Raw genomic sequence first — 16,601 nt, forward strand, 5'->3', positions numbered from 1 at the left:
ATACCCCGCAAGAACAAAGAAATAAGTTCTAGGTGACAGAGCTGCAAGAACAAAACAAGCTCATTTTCTCCTCGCAGCTCTTCAACAGTTGTCGCAGCTTGTTCTCGACACATCGTTCGAGCCAAACTTCTTTTTCTCGCAGCTTGTCCAGACCAGAAAGACCTTAGTACTTGTTCTCGCAGCTCTGTCAGTGAGAAGTTATTTCTTTGTTCTTGTGGAGTATTTAACAGGCTTTAGGGAGCGGCAAATATTGTCTAGTTTATTTTTATTTTATTTTTTATCAATGCCTTCATGGTGATTTGGCCATCTCATTATTAAATGATAATGAATTGGGCTCATGTAGCACATTCATTTTGAATTATGATGTCTAATTTAATTATTTTTAACCATAAAAAAGAATGGATTTTTCTTCATTTAGCTCCCAGTCCGTGCCACATGATTTTTTCCATAAATATCTTAAGATAAAAAAGATATTACACTAAGATCCAATTTAAAAATGGAACTTGTCCTTGTGTTTTTTAAGGGAAAATCCATGTTCTTTTCATCGATAGCTTTATTAGGTAATTGTCAATATCCATCATATGAACAGCTTAGCATTTTACAGATAGGGCAATATGTATGATACCATTAGCAGGTGTCTTTCTCTTTGGGCTTCTTGAAAGTGATTGAATTTGACTCTTAAGAAGGCTGTATAAGGGGGGGGGGGGCCCGTGGTGCAGTGGGTAAGGGCGTCGCCCCTTATACAGCCTTCTTAAGAGTCAAATCCTGCCTGGGTCCATTCTCTGGATGTCGTCCCCTCTCTGCCCCATTTCACTTCTGACTCTAGAAATTGTCAATAGAAGCACAAAAATGCCAAAAAAATAAATAAAAAAGCTGTATAAACCCTGCATGTTGCTATGGAGATGGGACCAGGGCATATTTGAACTTTTTAATGCATTTGTTTATTGCAAGAAATACACAACTGTTAACACACCTCTCTGCCCCTTGCCCACACACAGAGAAAAGAAGTTGCTTGTAAGTTCGGAGGACTACGGACGTGATTTGACAGGAGTACAGAATCTGAGGAAGAAACACAAGAGGCTGGAGGCAGAGCTGGGAGCCCATGAGCCAGCCATACAGGTGAGACAGACGCCCGGCCACTCATCACATCCATACAATGGAGCTTGTGTCATTGTGTAGTCAATGAAATATTCCAGAGAATGTTCATGTCAAACATTATATAACACTGCATGAACACGCTCATTTATCCAGAGGTCAAATCAAATCAGTTTTATTTGTATAGCTCAATATCACAAATAGACATTTTCCTCAGTGGGCTTTACATTCCATACAGTATGACACCCTGCCCTTAGACCCTAAAGCTGCGAACACACTGCACTCGCTGCCTGCGGCGGTTGGCCGCGTGAACGCAAGTTGCTCGCTGCTTGATCATATTGGGCCATATATTCATGCGTTTCTGAGATCAGACCCGTCACACTTACGGTGCAACAACAACAACAACATGGTCCAGCTGTGCCAAAAAATACAGATGTAGGTACACTGTGTACAGGCAGTCATGTCACAAATATCATTAAAACAGCCTGAACACGCACCCCGATCGCAAATACACACACATTAACAGCTATTCAGCAACATACTAAACACATTAACAACAGCAGTGTGTGTGCTCAGCGGCAAAAATAAAGGCAGACATCAGCCTACCTGAAAGTGAAAGTGCGCGGTCTGGCGGAGGACAACACCAGTGCTTCGCTGTACTATATTGGAATTCCACACGGACACTGCCGTCAAGCTTGGGTTCATATTATCCTCCGGAACAGCACACAGCTGGGTGAGTTTCACTACGCTAACCGGCACTACCTTGGCTAAAGTACAACCAACAGCTAAAAAACACATATTTGCAGAATGTATTGGAAGCCCAATGTCCTCACTCCACACGCCCACCTCGTTTTACAGACTACCGGGCAATCTCAACGCTGATTGGCTATCGCGGCGCGGCGACGCCAAAAAGATAAATATTTTCGTCTTCTGTGTTCGCCGCAAATGGTCGCGCCTTCGATTCACGCGCTTCGATGAGGCGCAGAAACTCGCGCCGCTGGACGCCGATTCTTGGGTGGACGCGCGGCCACGCGCTAGTAAATTGACTTTGTATGTAATCTCGCCGCGCGGCCATTGCAGTGTGTTCGCAGCTTTAGCTCGGCTGAGAAAAACTCACAGTAAAAAACGTAAAAAATTTGCGGTCATAGTCTGACAAGCTTTTTCCCCTGCTTCTGATCATTGTTGATACTCAAATAGGCTAACCACATCCTGACTGGAGAGCAGGATTCATATATATATATATATATATATATAATATACACTCACCGGCCACTTTATTAGGTACACCTGTTCAATGGCTTATAAAAACAAAAAGCTAATCAGCCAATCACATGGCAGCAATTTAATGCATTTATGCATTTAGACGTGGTCAAGACAATGTACTGAAGTCAAACCCAGCATCAGATTGGGGAAGAAAGGGGTTTAGGTGACTTTGAACGTGGAATGGTTGATGGTGCACGGCAGGATGGATCCATACTTTCATGTTGTTTACGCCAAATTCTGAACCTGCGATCTGAATATCACAACTGAAATCGAGACTCATCAGACCAGGCATGATTTTTCAATCTTCTATTGTTTAATATTGGTGATCCTGTGAGAATTGTAGCCCCATTTTCTTGTACTTAGCTGACAGGAGTGGCACCCGGTGCGGTCTTCTGCTGCTGTAGCCCATCTGCTTCAATGTTGGTCGTGTTTTGCGTTCAGAGATGGTATTCTGACTTCGACAAGGCATTTTCGTCCACACAAATGCCGCTCACTGGATATTTTTTCTTTTTCGGACAGTTCTCTGTAAGCCCTAGAGATGGTTTGGAGTGAAAATCCCAGTAGATCAGCAGTTTCTGAAATACTCATACCAGCCCTCCTGGCACCCTCAACATTGCCATGTTCAAAGTCACTTAAAACCCCTTTCTTCCCCATTCTGTTGCTCGGTTTCAACCTCAATAAGTTGTCCCGTCCAGGTCTACATGCCTAAATGCATTGAGTTGCTGACATGTGATTGGCTGATTAGTTATATGTGTTTACAAGAAAATCAACCGCTGTACCTAATAAAGTGACCGGTGAGTGTATATTGTCATGTTTGTTGAAATTCATGAGTTTCAGGCTCCCTCCAACATAAAATCAAATAAAATCTGAATATTTCTAAAGGAGCTCGTGTAACAAGTGTAATCACTAGTGGTGCAAAGACATAGTGTGATAGATGAATATAAAACAAGCATGAAATGGAACCTTAACTTGGAATTCTACTTAAGCTTCCTGGATCCAAAGCTAACCTAGTGTTTCATTGTGTGTGTGTGTGTGTGTGTGTGTGTGTGTGTGTGTGTGTGTGTGTGTGTGTGCTGCTAGTCTGTGTTGGACACTGGGAAGAAGCTGTCTGATGACAACACCATCGGGCAGGAGGAGATCCAGCAGAGGCTGGCCCAGTTTGTGGACCACTGGAAGGAACTGAAAGACTTATCTGGAGCCAGGTAAAGCCTGCTGAGATACACACTGCATCTGGTACACATACACAGGGCTGAGAGCAGGGCTTTGACCGTGTGTGTGTGTGTGTGTGTGTGTGTGTGTGTGTGTGTGTGTGTGTGTGTGTGTGTGTGTGTGTGTGTGTGTGTGTGTGTGTGTGTGTGTGTGTGTGTGTGTGTGTGTGTGTGTGTGTGTGTGTGTGTGTGTGTGTTCTCCCAGGGGACAGAGGCTGGAGGAGTCCCTGGAGTACCAGCAGTTTGTGGCCAACGTGGAAGAGGAAGAAGCTTGGATTAATGAGAAGTTGAATCTGGTTGGGAGTGAGGACTATGGAGATACACTGGCTGCTGTACAGGTGCTGTTCAACACACACACTCTCACACACACACACGCACACTCTCACACACACATGCACCACCTCACATTCCATCGACTTCACTGTGTCTTAACTGTAAAGCGTTACACTTTGACAACTAGATTGGATTAAGACATATACCGAACTTGCCACTGGAACGGACCGCGTCACTTGTCTGAGTATACATGAGCCTTTCAAATATTCGATAAATGGCCGTAGCATAGCTGACTCCGCTATGCTAGGTGGCGCTGTGGCCATTTCAACAAGTGGTTATAGAGCCACATCCGGTTCCTTTCCGGCAACAACACTACTATTTATTACGTCGTCTCCTTCCACTTTCTTGTGAAATCCCCGACAGGGAACTCTGGAGCAAGCGCAGAACGCAAACTCCCATATATGATATGCGATCCTGTATACATGCAGAGAGAATGCCGACTATGAACGAGTTATCTAGGTGTTCTTATCTGACTTTCCTTGTCCGTTAATGTGACGATTTGTGTGCGAAGTAGATCGGATAAAGGTGTTTACATAAAATTTTACAAGTCCTGTTGAAGTCTTATTCGTTTATTTACCCGATTATGAGTCTGCATGTAAACACACTGACTGAGTGTAAGGGAACCTCTCTTTTCCACAGGGCCTACTGAAGAAGCATGAAGCGTTTGAGACGGACTTCACCGTGCACAGGGACAGAGTCAACGACGTGTGCACTAACGGAGACGAGCTGATCAAGAAGGTGACCACCCACTCCATCACATAAAGACAAACATACACCTTTTCCTTTTTAAAGGTGCACTGTGTAACTTTGAGTGTGTCAGAGAAGTGAACATTTTCTAAGGTTTATTCTCATATCTGAATAAACAAACTTTCCTCACAGGAAAATGTAGATCCCTGGAACACTACATCAGCAGGGCCCACAGTTTGGTTTACAAACATGTTCTAGTCTCTTTTTTTATTATTATTATTTATTTATTTATTTTAACGGTTTTTATTTAAATTTTGTTTCTCATTATGTAAACATACAAACATTTAAAACCCCCACCCAACCCACACCCCAAACAATCCTTGGACATGGCATAATTTTTTTTTTTAACATATATATATTTTAAGTACTACTAGTCTTACGTTTGGTTCCAGGGGCCTCAAAATTATTTGGATTTGAAGCTTTTTTTTTATAAGCTAGATTCTACTTTCAAACCACATAGTGCACCTTTAAGCAGTGAAAAAAGCGAATCGTTTGTTTATATGACTAGACAATCAAGTGTTTCTCTTAACTTAACGTGTGCGTTTCCTAACAGAACAACCACCACGTGGACAGCATCAGTGCCAAGATGTCGGCGCTGCGAGGCAAAGTGTCTGAGCTGGAGAGGGCGGCGGCTCAGAGGAAGGCCAAGCTGGACGAGAACTCTGCCTTCCTGCAGTTCAACTGGAAGGCTGACGTGGTGGAGTCCTGGATAGGTACTCCATCAACACATTAACACTAACGCATTCTACTGACACCTTCCCTGCGCTCCAAATCACATACTCTTTCTTTTTACTTCACTACATACTAAAGTACAGAAGAGTTTTAGGGCCACAGGAGAGGAAAAAAAATAAGATAAGGACGTTTTTTTTTTTTTATTATGTCGAGAAATGCATCAATAAAGATGAATACTCCAAAATGCTATTGGAGTTAGTGGGGCATCTAGGTATTTTCAGCATACTTCAATTGACATGCATGTATTGGGACATCCTAAATCTTTTTCTGGCATACTAAATAGTAGGGAAGTATGGGGATTGGAATGCAGGGAAAGTGTAAATGAGACAAATATTGAGAATGAGTAAATTTTCTAAAGGGTTACCACTAATGCATTCAACTCACACCTCTTCTTTTTCTACAAGTGGAAAGCTTAAGACCCTCCAAAGCTGTATAGTATACTGTTTAAATTCAATTATGTATTCTTATTTTTTTCACTTTTTGCAAACAGTTTACAAATCAGCAATGAATAGGTACGCCAATAGAAAATACACTCTGGGGAAAAAAGGCAAATGTAATGCCGTATGCTATATATAGGTAAAACAACCTGTGTGTACCTGTGTTTAGTCTGGGCCATGTGTTATGGACCTGTGTATGTATTATGTTATGTGTTATGGACCTGTGTATGTATTATGTCATGTGTTATGGACCTGTGTATGTACTGTGTCTCATGTGTTATGGACCTGTGTATGTACTGTGTCTCATGTGTTGTGGACCTGTGTATGTACTGTGTCTCATGTGTTGTGGACCTGTGTATGTACTGTGTCTCATGTGTTGTGGACCTGTGTATGTACTGTGTCTCATGTGTTGTGGACCTGTGTATGTACTGTGTCTCATGTGTTGTGGACCTGTGTATGTACTGTGTCTCATGTGTTGTGGACCTGTGTATGTACTGTGTCTCATGTGTTGTGGACCTGTGTATGTACTGTGTCTAGGTGAGAAGGAGAACAGCCTGAAGACTGATGACTACGGCAGAGACCTTTCCTCTGTGCAGACTCTGCTCACTAAACAGGTGCTCCATCCTCTCACACACTAACCTCCTCTGATCCATGCTGCTCTGTGTGCTCACTGTGTGCCTGCGTTCCGAATCGCATACTTTCTACTATTTAGTATGGTAGAAAAAAGATTTAGGATGTCCCGATTCTTGTGGCCTGATTTAGGATGGTTAGAAAGACCCGGATGTCTACTTCAATCCGGCCAATATTTTTAGTGTTGAAAACGCCATCCTATTTGGGCGATTCTGACCCATAATCCAGTGCGAACCTGAAGTGACGTCACATCGACGAAGCCTCCATATGAAAAACACGGGGATGCGATGGATAAAAAAGCAAGAGACAAGATCAAGGCGCAATGTTATGATGAAATAAATAAGCAAAAGAATGTCCCAATAGTATGCCTACTACATCCTAACTAGATTCTTTTTATCGTTAGATGTACTATGTAGACTATGTAGAATAGAAAAAAGAAAGAGTATGTGATTCGGAACGCAGGGTGTGTGTCTTTGTGCTATCTTGTACATATCTAATTCAATCTTATGAAGTGACATTTATGTTGTCTTCCTTTTTAATGTTTTTTTTAAAATCTTTTTACATTTTTAAGTCATTTTATTAATTTTTTAGTGTCATCAAATATTTTGAATGACTTATTTCTCCATTTATTCTGTAACCTATTTATTATTCTCTTAGTCTTCTTAATTCTCGCTATACACTTTTATTTGTATTTTACCCATCTTATTTTTCTCAACTTTTTATCTAATGATTATTTGATCAATTTTACACACAATTATTTATTTGATCCTTTTTTGCATTTATTTGAATACAACTGTAACTGTCTGTGACTTGTGGGGGTGGTATGTTTCTTTGACTTTTTATTCTGTAAAGAACTTTGTGTTGCCTCCACTGTGTATGAACAGTGTTGTTAATATATCCAGTTTGATTGTGTGTGTGTGTGTGTGTGTGTGTGTGTGTGTGTGTGTGTGTGTGTGTGTGTGTGTGTGTGTGTGTGTGTGTGTGTGTGTGTGTGTGTGTGTGTGTGTGTGTGTGTGTGTGTGTGTGTGTGTGTGTGTGTGTGTGTGTGTGTGTGTGTGTGTGTGTGTGTGTGTGTGTGTTTGCAGGAGACGTTTGATGCTGGTCTGCAGGCCTTCCAGCAGGAGGGCATCACCAACATCACAGCCCTGAAGGACACACTGCTGTCTGCCAAGCACGTCCAGTCCAAGGCCATCGAGGCTCGCCACGCCGCACTCATCAAGCGCTGGAACAAGCTGCTGTCCAACTCAGCCGCACGCAAGAAGAAGCTACTGGAGGCCCAGGACCACTTCAGAAAGGTACATCACACCTGCTTTTAAAGGTGCACTACGCAGTTTCAGGGTGAAGGGCCTTGTTTACATTCACAGAGCCTGAAGTTTTATCGAATCATTCTAATTTATTTTGAACCAAATGTAAGTCTAAAATATGTGTGTAAACCAAACTGTGGGTGCTGCTGTAAACACCTTAGAAACACCTTAGAAAAAGAGTTCAAAGTTCCCTCTCTCTGACACAGCCAGAGCTAGAGAGTGCACCTGTTTGAAGCATCCTTTCTCCTCCCCTCCCCCAGGTTGAGGACTTGTTCCTGACCTTTGCCAAGAAGGCGTCTGCCTTCAACAGCTGGTTTGAGAATGCAGAGGAGGACCTGACAGACCCGGTCAGGTGTAACTCTCTGGAGGAGATCAAGGCGCTGCGGGAGGCCCACGAGGCCTTCAGGTCCTCTCTCAGCTCGGCCCAGGCAGACTTCAGCCAGCTGGCAGAGCTGGACCAGCAGATCAAGAGCTACCAGGTGGTGTCCAACCCCTACACCTGGTTCACTATGGAGGCCCTGGAAGAAACCTGGAGGAACCTGCAGAAGATCATCAAGGTACACACATCTAACTATATTTTTTTTCAATATTTTTTTTCAATTTGACAACAGTAACAAGACACAAACAAAACATAACATGTCACCACATACTGTATAACAACATTTTGTGGCTGCCAGTTTACAAAGTAACATTAGTCTCTCAGATATTACGCAAAGGTAAACATACCTCATGAGTGAGGTAGAATGAGTAGGCCTACTTAGACACACCACACTTATTCACACAGGTAGAAATCCCTATGGGGATGGAGTAATCTGCCACTGAGACAAAAAGCCCCCAAATTCTCAAAAAGAGTTTGTTCTTCAATCTAACAGGCTTTTTACACACATTCTGATTTACACTTACGACCTGCTAGGATGTTCAGGTCAAATTGATTGTTCTACCTTCAGCCAACATGTTTGAGCCCATATGTATCATTTCTACCTGGCATTACTGCAGAACAAATATAGTGACTTCTAGTGTTCAGTTCAGGTGGATGCCATTATTCAAGAGTTTGTAAAACAGTGAAAATATTCCATGTTTAAAAACAGAATCAAGGTTTCATTTTGGTGACTCAATGTGAATCTGGAATATCTCTGATTTGAAGTGAATGAGTGGTGAGTGTTCTCGTGGACACAGGATAACACAAGTTGTTAGTACTCATTCATTCTTATGTTATTTAGAGTTACATTTATCTCTTGATCACTAGATGACACTTGTTTTCTTGTGATCTTTCTTAGTTAAAACGGAACATAACAACATTTTAGTGCACGTCTGTTTAGTTTTAAGTGCTGTATTCTTTACGGCCAGGTTGAAAGAGGTTTTCAGTGCGGTTGACGTGTTTTATTCCTGTGTGAATGTGACGTAGGAGAGAGAGCTGGAGCTTCAGAAGGAGCAGAGGAGGCAGGAGGAAAACGACAAGTTACGTCAGGAGTTTGCTCAGCACGCCAACGCTTTCCACCAGTGGCTGCAGGAGACAAGGTACCAGAGCCTTCACGTACCTGGGAGAAGGCTCTTAGAGGAGCTTTTAAATAGAAGAACATGTTCTTTAGTAGATTAAAGGAATACTTCACCCAAAGGGAACCGGCGTTCAATCATTATAAAATCGCTATTGTAATATAATGAATGAGGTTTTTCTTTCCGAACGGCCTCCACACACATCCTACCTCTACTGAGCGTCTACCTCGTGTCTGCGTCTGACTTTTTGTCACTGACCGTGTAATCAACCTAGAGCGGGCACACATCCAACCTGTGCGGCACTGCAGACGCACGTCGGAGGCACGTCTGCAGCGACGCTCCCCTTTACCTCAGGAGGCTCGCCTATTTTTTTCTGAGAGCCGCGCGTCTCTCTCGGGTCTCTCTGCTTTAACTGATAGAGAAATACTCTGCTGAGAGTCATATTGACTTCATACCGGCAGCTTTCGCTGTAGTTTCACCATTTCCTGGTGTGTCCCTTTCAAAATAAAACTTCCAACAAGCGAAAATGTGGCAAAAAAAATAATAAAAGGCAATGGTGCGCACGGATTACTGTCCAGACTCAATATTAGACTCAATATAAATCATATGCATCATAAATGACACAAAATAACTTAATTTTTAATGGGAATTATCTATGAAAACTCTATGTAGAAAGATACGGCTTTTAGAAGCAGCGCTGCAGCAGCTGCTGAGAGGTTCCATGTGTGGCCAAGAAAAGTCAGAGAGAGGCAGCAGTAACGGAACGCGACGCGCTCCAGAGGTAGACGCATGATGTGTGTGGAGGCCGTAAGTCTTCCCTTAGCCCAGCTGTCCTGTTAATCCTAACCCTACATGTGAAGTCACATGTAGGAAAATGTAAGGGTTAGATAGTGAGACCATAAAACACTCTTTCTGCCTTTTTCTCAGGCTAGAATACACCGATTTTTAAACTTTTTGCACATTTATTCTACATAGGATCTCAGAGTTCAATACACCTTCATATTTCCACCGGTGAAGTAGGTCTTTAAATGTCTCCGTTGTATAGCCTCCAGCTGCACACACATAGTGTTTTAACAAAGCAATGCCAAGGTGCTCATTTAAAAAGCCAGTGAATAAGATAGAATGGTGTCAGAGCAAAACGAGTCAACAAACACATTCACCTCTGTCCACATACTGCTGTTTAGCCTGTCATCTTTTCACTTGTCGCCTCCTAATGATGTTTTGTATCGTTTTCTCCCTCCTCCATCTTCCCTTCTTCCTCCAATCAGGACGTATCTACTGGATGGGTAAATATCCCCTCTTCTCTTTTCTACATGTATGCTTTATGAGTCTGATTCTTTTGTGTGTGCCGTGTTCAAATCTGTGAAAGACAACTTGTGTCATATGGCTGTTGATTTTGAAATGCTCAAGCGTGTAAGGCCGGTCTAAAATGTTTCAGTTGCCTTTCTTGTTTATGTGTGGCTGTGTGCTCCATGTTTGTTGTCTGATGTCTCTGGTCCTCTCTCTGAATAGCATAGCCTATCGACGGGTTATCTGTGTCTATCAGTACCAGGTTTCTGACGATCTTTCTGGAAGGTCAACCTCTTTCTAGCCCTTTGCTCTCTTCACGTAATGCTTTCTGACCCACGCAGTGTGAGGGCTGCAGTGTGACCTCATTCACCCCCAGTCTAAAACACCATGTTAGGCTTAGGTCCTGCTGCACTAACATTCACCCAAACTCTCTTCACCAGGCTGCAGTCAGCTCTGCCACAACCAGTGGACTGGCTAGTTGTTTCACTGTGTGTACCTTCAGGAAACAATGCACATTATTGGCTTCTGTTGTAGCTACACAGACATACATTCTAAACAGTACAAGGCAAGGGGGTAGTATTACATTCTTTATTTCATTTCCACAACATATTGGTGTCAAAAGATCTTATAGAACAGATTTTGGATATAGCCTTTTTCCTTTTATTATTATACAGGTCTTAACACCTGAATGTACATTTTGGACCTTTTGTTGCCTCAAGCAACGTAGTGGACTTCTGTCCCATTGGCTGGTTTCAGTTTATTTAGTCAGCATGTGTGCAGTGACTTCAGGGTGAACTATTCATCTTCAGTAACAGAAAACTGACTCATATTCATGAAGCACTAATGACATGCTGCAGTGTGCGCTCCTGTGCAGTAGCCCCTAGCCTCGGCATGGTTTGGGTTGGCACCAGTAGATTACCAGGCATGAGAGCTGCTCCCCTCAATGGCAGAAAAGAGGGCCAAACAGGTCCACTTTGAAAATGTGAAAACAATGATTTGTGCACTCTCCCAAACCCTTCACGTTTTAGTGCAGCATTGTAACCAGACTGTGCTGCCTCCATGCTCACATGACTTTGTGTTGCTGTCAGGTCGTGTATGGTGGAAGAGTCTGGTACACTGGAGTCTCAGCTGGAGGCCACCAAGGTAAATATATCACTCACATGTTAAACACAGAGATGACTGTCACAGTTACATGGACTCAATCAAGTCATTACCAGTATTATACTCATTTGTTTTTTTATTTAATGAGCGTGTGCCCTAGCAGTGATAGACATTATAAAAAGACACACGTAAAATGTAATCTGTGTGTGCCGTAACACCAAAAAAGGCAGACTACCACGACGAACCTAGTATTGATGTATATTGTCTGTGTCTGTGTCTGTGTATGTGCGTGTAGCGTAAGCACCAGGAGATCCGTGCCATGCGCAGCCAGCTAAAGAAGATAGAAGACCTGGGAGCAGCTATGGAGGAAGCCCTGATCCTAGACAACAAGTACACAGAGCACAGCACAGTGGGGCTGGCCCAGCAGTGGGACCAGCTGGACCAACTGGGCATGAGGATGCAGCACAACCTGGAGCAGCAGATACAGGCCAGGTAACAGGCCAACACATCCAAATAAGTCTAACAGTCAGTGCAGATACATGGGAAAACTAGATTGGATTAAGACATATACCGAACTGGCCACTCGAACCGACCGCGTCACTTGTCTGAGTATACATGAGCCGTTCAAATATTCGATAAATGGCCGGAGCATGGCTGACTCCGCTACGCTAGGTGGCGCTGTGGCCCTTTCAACAAGTGGTTATAGAGCCACGTCCGGTTTCTTTCCGGCAACAACACTACTATTTATTACGTCGTACTCCTTCTCTTCTATTTACCCGAGTTATGGGTATGAGTCTCTGATTGGGCCATTTGGACACAGTTTGAGATATAGTTGCATCTAAAACAAAAAGAAAAGTAAGAATATCATGGAACTTTCATATATTCTAGATTCATTACATTAGTGAAATATGTCAGGCCTTTATGTTTTCACTTTGATGATTACGGCTCCATGGAAGAAGAAAAATCCAGTATCTCAAAATAGATGAAAATTTCATAAAACCAATCAAAAAAAGGATTTATAATACAGAGATGTCAACCTTCTGAAAAGCCTGTTTGTTCTACCATCATTTCACTAAATGTGTAATAATAATAATAATAATAATAATAATAATAATATATGAAATTACGGGGGGTAATGAACTTTTCATCGATATTCAACGTTTTTGAGATTGACCTGTTGACTGTAGCGTAAGAAAGAGGCTGATGAGTGGTTGAGGTTGGTGTAGTTTGGACTGACAGCCCCTCCCTCTCTCTTCTCAGGAACACCACTGGAGTGACAGAGGAAGCCCTGAAGGAGTTCAGCATGATGTTCAAGTAAGTTAACTCTGACCTGACTTCAATCATGACATACTGTCACCGGCCACTTTATTAGGTACAGCAGTTCATGTTCTTGTTAACACACATATAACTTATCAGCCAATCACATGAAAGCAACTCAATGCAATGGAAATGTCTTGCCAGGTCTGATGAGTCTCAATTTCAGTTGTGAAAGTCAGATGATAGGGTCAGAATTAAGCGTAAACGACATGAAAGCATGGCTCCATCCTGCCGTGCACCATCAACCATGCCATGTTAAACTTTTTTTTAACTTCACCATGTTGTCTTGACCACGTCTACATGCCTAAATGCATTGACTTGCTGCCATGTGATTGGAAGATTATCTTTTTGTCTTTATAAGCAATTGAACAGGTGTAGGGGAGAACGGGGTAATGTGAGACACTTTTTACATTTGGAGACACTTTTTACATTTGCTCCCCTCTATGCGAGCTAAAATGATTTATCAGTAAAATGTACACATTTCCCATTATTTCAGGATGTTTCCTAGCAATTAACATATCAGAATTTATTCAGGATGAATGGCAGAGAAAATATGATTGTTTAAAAAAAAGTTGTCTTGTGTCTCACTTCACCCCAGCTGTGGGGTAAACTGAGACAGACCAGAGAAATGAAGGGGGTAAACTGATCCACTTACTTTTTCCACTTTGAAACTACCATAACAACACGTTGTAACAGTTAGAATCCTGACAGCTACCTTGAAAACCAAATATTCCAAAACTAATGTCTTACTAGTAACAGAATCATGGGGTTTGGTCAATTAAGCAAAAAAAAATTCAAAGCACTTGAAAGTAACTCTGATCAAATACAACATATAATTAATTTTCAATAATTAACATCCAAATGACAGATGGAACCAGTTAGATTAAAACACAGTCTGGGGTCAGAACACAGGACCCTTAGAGCCAGCTAGTGTCTGGGGGTCAGAGCAAAGGATAATCAGAACCAGCTAGTGTCTGGGACTCAGGACACAGGACTAGACCCAGCTGTCTTTTTCCATCTTTTGAGTCTTTGATTATTGTTCTACTGCATTTGTTTTATTGGGATCATTCATAGAATAAAGACATATTACTTATAGTCTATTGATGTTAAATGTCACTCTCCTGTCCCCCACATACATATGTGCCAAACCATGCCCTTACTGACACCCCTTCAACCATTCAACCCCCACCTCTGGCATTGTCTTTTGTCTTATTCAAACTAGTCTCCTTGCTACCTCAAATATAATGGATGCATTAAAAGAGGGCACAGACACTGTCTCACTTTACCCCACATTATTTGTCTCACTTTACCCCACTGCCACAATTTGAGAGAAAATTCAGGGTAATCTTCAGTTTCAGTATGGTTTCATATGTTGGTAGTTCATCAACATGTATGATAGAACATTTTCTACCTGAATCAATTTGCTTTGGCACAACAGTTGATTAACTTGACAGTAAGAAAATGTACTTTTACATGCAAAAAATAATTTTTTGTGGAAAAAAAAAACATGCTTACAACATCACCATGAGGGAAATGAGAGGGGCTTGAAAACATAAATCTCACATGACCAAAAATGTGTTCCATTGCCTAGATACAGGGGGTGTCTCACATTACCCGATGTCTCACATTCCCCCGTTCTCCCCTACCTAATATAGTGGCCGGTGAGTGTATATTCCTGTGTGTGATCATATGGACACTTTGACACCCCTCCTCTCCTCTTGTTAACGTACAGGCACTTTGACAAGGAGAAGTCTGGCCGTCTCAACCACCAGGAGTTCAAATCCTGTCTGCGCTCGCTGGGCTACGACCTGCCCATGGTAGAAGAGGGAGAACCAGACCCAGAGTTTGAGTCCATACTGGACACTGTGGATCCCAACAGGTCTGTCACATGCTCAGGGAAAAGGACATTAGCCCTGCATTCCAATCCCCATACTTCCCTACTATTTAGTATGCCAGAAAAAGATTTAGGATGTCCCAATACATGCACGTCTATTGTAGTATGCTGAAAATACATATATGCCCCAGTAGCATTTTGAGTATTCGTCTTTATTCTTGACATTTCTCTACATAATGAAAGAAAAATCTTCCTTTTCTGATTTTTTATTTATTTTTTTATCTCCCGTGGACTTAAAACTCTTCTGTACTTTAGTATGTAGTGTAGTAAAAAGTATGTGATTTGGAACGCAGGGTAGGGTTCTCCAATGGGCAGGAAATATACAACATTTGAAGAAAAAACATGTTTTCCAAGCCCTGGAAATGGTTTGGAATTAACTGAACGTTTGGAAAAAGTTTTTAATTGACACTTATTTTTAGCGCTAGTGTTTTAAACATGTTCATCATAATCTCAATACATGTCTACAGTACTAACGTTATGTGAAATAGTTCCTTGAATTACTATTGTTAAAAATGTAGCTGTGTGACCACGTGATCCACATTGAGATGCTGCTAGTTGTCAGTTTTTTGTGAAAGTTACCAAACTAACCGTTAGCAGTTTACTTATCTGCAAGAATGCCTGGGAAGTGCATGTTTGATCATGTATTGCTCTCAAACAACAAAGATAACCCATGGTTCAAGGGAGTGATTATTTTACCAATTCATTGGTAAAAATGTGTGTGAACAACCAGTATGGCTCTATTGTATTTTTAAGATTGTTGTTTTTGTGTGTGTGCAGGGACGGTAACGTGTCATTGCAGGAGTACATGGCGTTCATGATCAGCCGTGAGACGGAGAACGTTAAGTCCAGTGAGGAGATAGAGAGCGCCTTCAGGGCTCTGAGCGTGGAGAACAAACCATACGTCACTAAAGAAGAGCTCTACCAGGTCAGCAGGGTCACAATGTGTTGGGGGGGGGGGGGGGGAACTGTGTGAGTGTTGTGTGGGTGTACACAGGTCTAACTGTTTCCTTTGTCCTTCCAGAACCTAACCAAGGAGCAGGCGGACTACTGCCTCTCACACATGAAGCCCTTCCTCGACAGCAAGGGTCGAGAGCTGGGCTCCGCCTTCGACTTTGTGGAGTTCACCCGCTCGCTCTTTGTCAACTGATCCCCCCCCCCCCCTGCCCGCCAGTGACCAATCGGGACGCGTTTTCCCCTCACACACTTCAAACATCAACACACGGCTGGAACTGCATGACTGTGGAATAGGAATTACTCACTGATAACAAACTATCTGTACTATTTATCTCACTCTACCCTTTTAACTCAATGTGCTTCTCACGATAGCATAGTGGATCTGTCTGCATTTGAATGTGATTGTTTTTAGCTTGTGCTTTCAATGAATTAAAGAACCTAATAGTAACAATAATGTTGTAACAACACCTTAACAACTGCAGTGTGCTTTAATAAACGCTTACTGGTTAGAACTGGACACATTTACTCTGTTGTTTTTTTTATTTCAATTTCACAATTTGTGTTTTAAAAGTCTTTGAGATGGGAGCATTTTGTAACATACCTGTTGACATAAATGAGAGCTATGCAGCAGCCTAGGCATGAGTGGTATCGGGTATCAAGATATACCGCCATTAGAAAAAGTCAAGGTTTCAAAACCACTATTTTCTTTTTTTTTCTTTTCTTTTTTTTAGATATTTTTTTGGCATTTTTATGCTTTATTGATAGTGTAGAGACAGAGGTGAAATGGGGCAGAGAGGGGAGT

At 42.1% G+C, this 16,601-nt stretch overlaps 1 protein-coding gene across 3 annotated transcripts in view; it reads left to right on the plus strand.

The window, feature by feature from the left end:
- Nucleotides 1-16,316, plus strand: part of sptan1 (spectrin alpha, non-erythrocytic 1) — a 64,517-nt gene extending 48,201 nt beyond the window's left edge. For all 3 annotated transcript variants that reach the window (XM_080046707.1, XM_080046708.1, XM_080046709.1), the window contains 16 exons: nucleotides 999-1,119; nucleotides 3,439-3,560; nucleotides 3,772-3,904; nucleotides 4,539-4,637; nucleotides 5,200-5,359; nucleotides 6,353-6,429; nucleotides 7,531-7,740; nucleotides 8,010-8,306; nucleotides 9,155-9,267; nucleotides 10,512-10,529; nucleotides 11,622-11,676; nucleotides 11,930-12,126; nucleotides 12,895-12,948; nucleotides 14,684-14,830; nucleotides 15,623-15,770; nucleotides 15,867-16,316. In XM_080046707.1, coding sequence (XP_079902833.1) covers nucleotides 999-1,119; nucleotides 3,439-3,560; nucleotides 3,772-3,904; nucleotides 4,539-4,637; nucleotides 5,200-5,359; nucleotides 6,353-6,429; nucleotides 7,531-7,740; nucleotides 8,010-8,306; nucleotides 9,155-9,267; nucleotides 10,512-10,529; nucleotides 11,622-11,676; nucleotides 11,930-12,126; nucleotides 12,895-12,948; nucleotides 14,684-14,830; nucleotides 15,623-15,770; nucleotides 15,867-15,992 — 2,077 coding nt within the window. In that variant the 3' untranslated portion in view covers nucleotides 15,993-16,316. The remainder of the gene's footprint in view (nucleotides 1-998; nucleotides 1,120-3,438; nucleotides 3,561-3,771; nucleotides 3,905-4,538; nucleotides 4,638-5,199; nucleotides 5,360-6,352; nucleotides 6,430-7,530; nucleotides 7,741-8,009; nucleotides 8,307-9,154; nucleotides 9,268-10,511; nucleotides 10,530-11,621; nucleotides 11,677-11,929; nucleotides 12,127-12,894; nucleotides 12,949-14,683; nucleotides 14,831-15,622; nucleotides 15,771-15,866) is intronic.
- Nucleotides 16,317-16,601: the final 285 nt, after the last annotated feature.

Source organism: Ammodytes marinus (genome assembly GCF_949987685.1).
Source record: "Ammodytes marinus genome assembly, chromosome: 18".
NCBI lineage: Eukaryota > Metazoa > Chordata > Actinopteri > Uranoscopiformes > Ammodytidae > Ammodytes > Ammodytes marinus.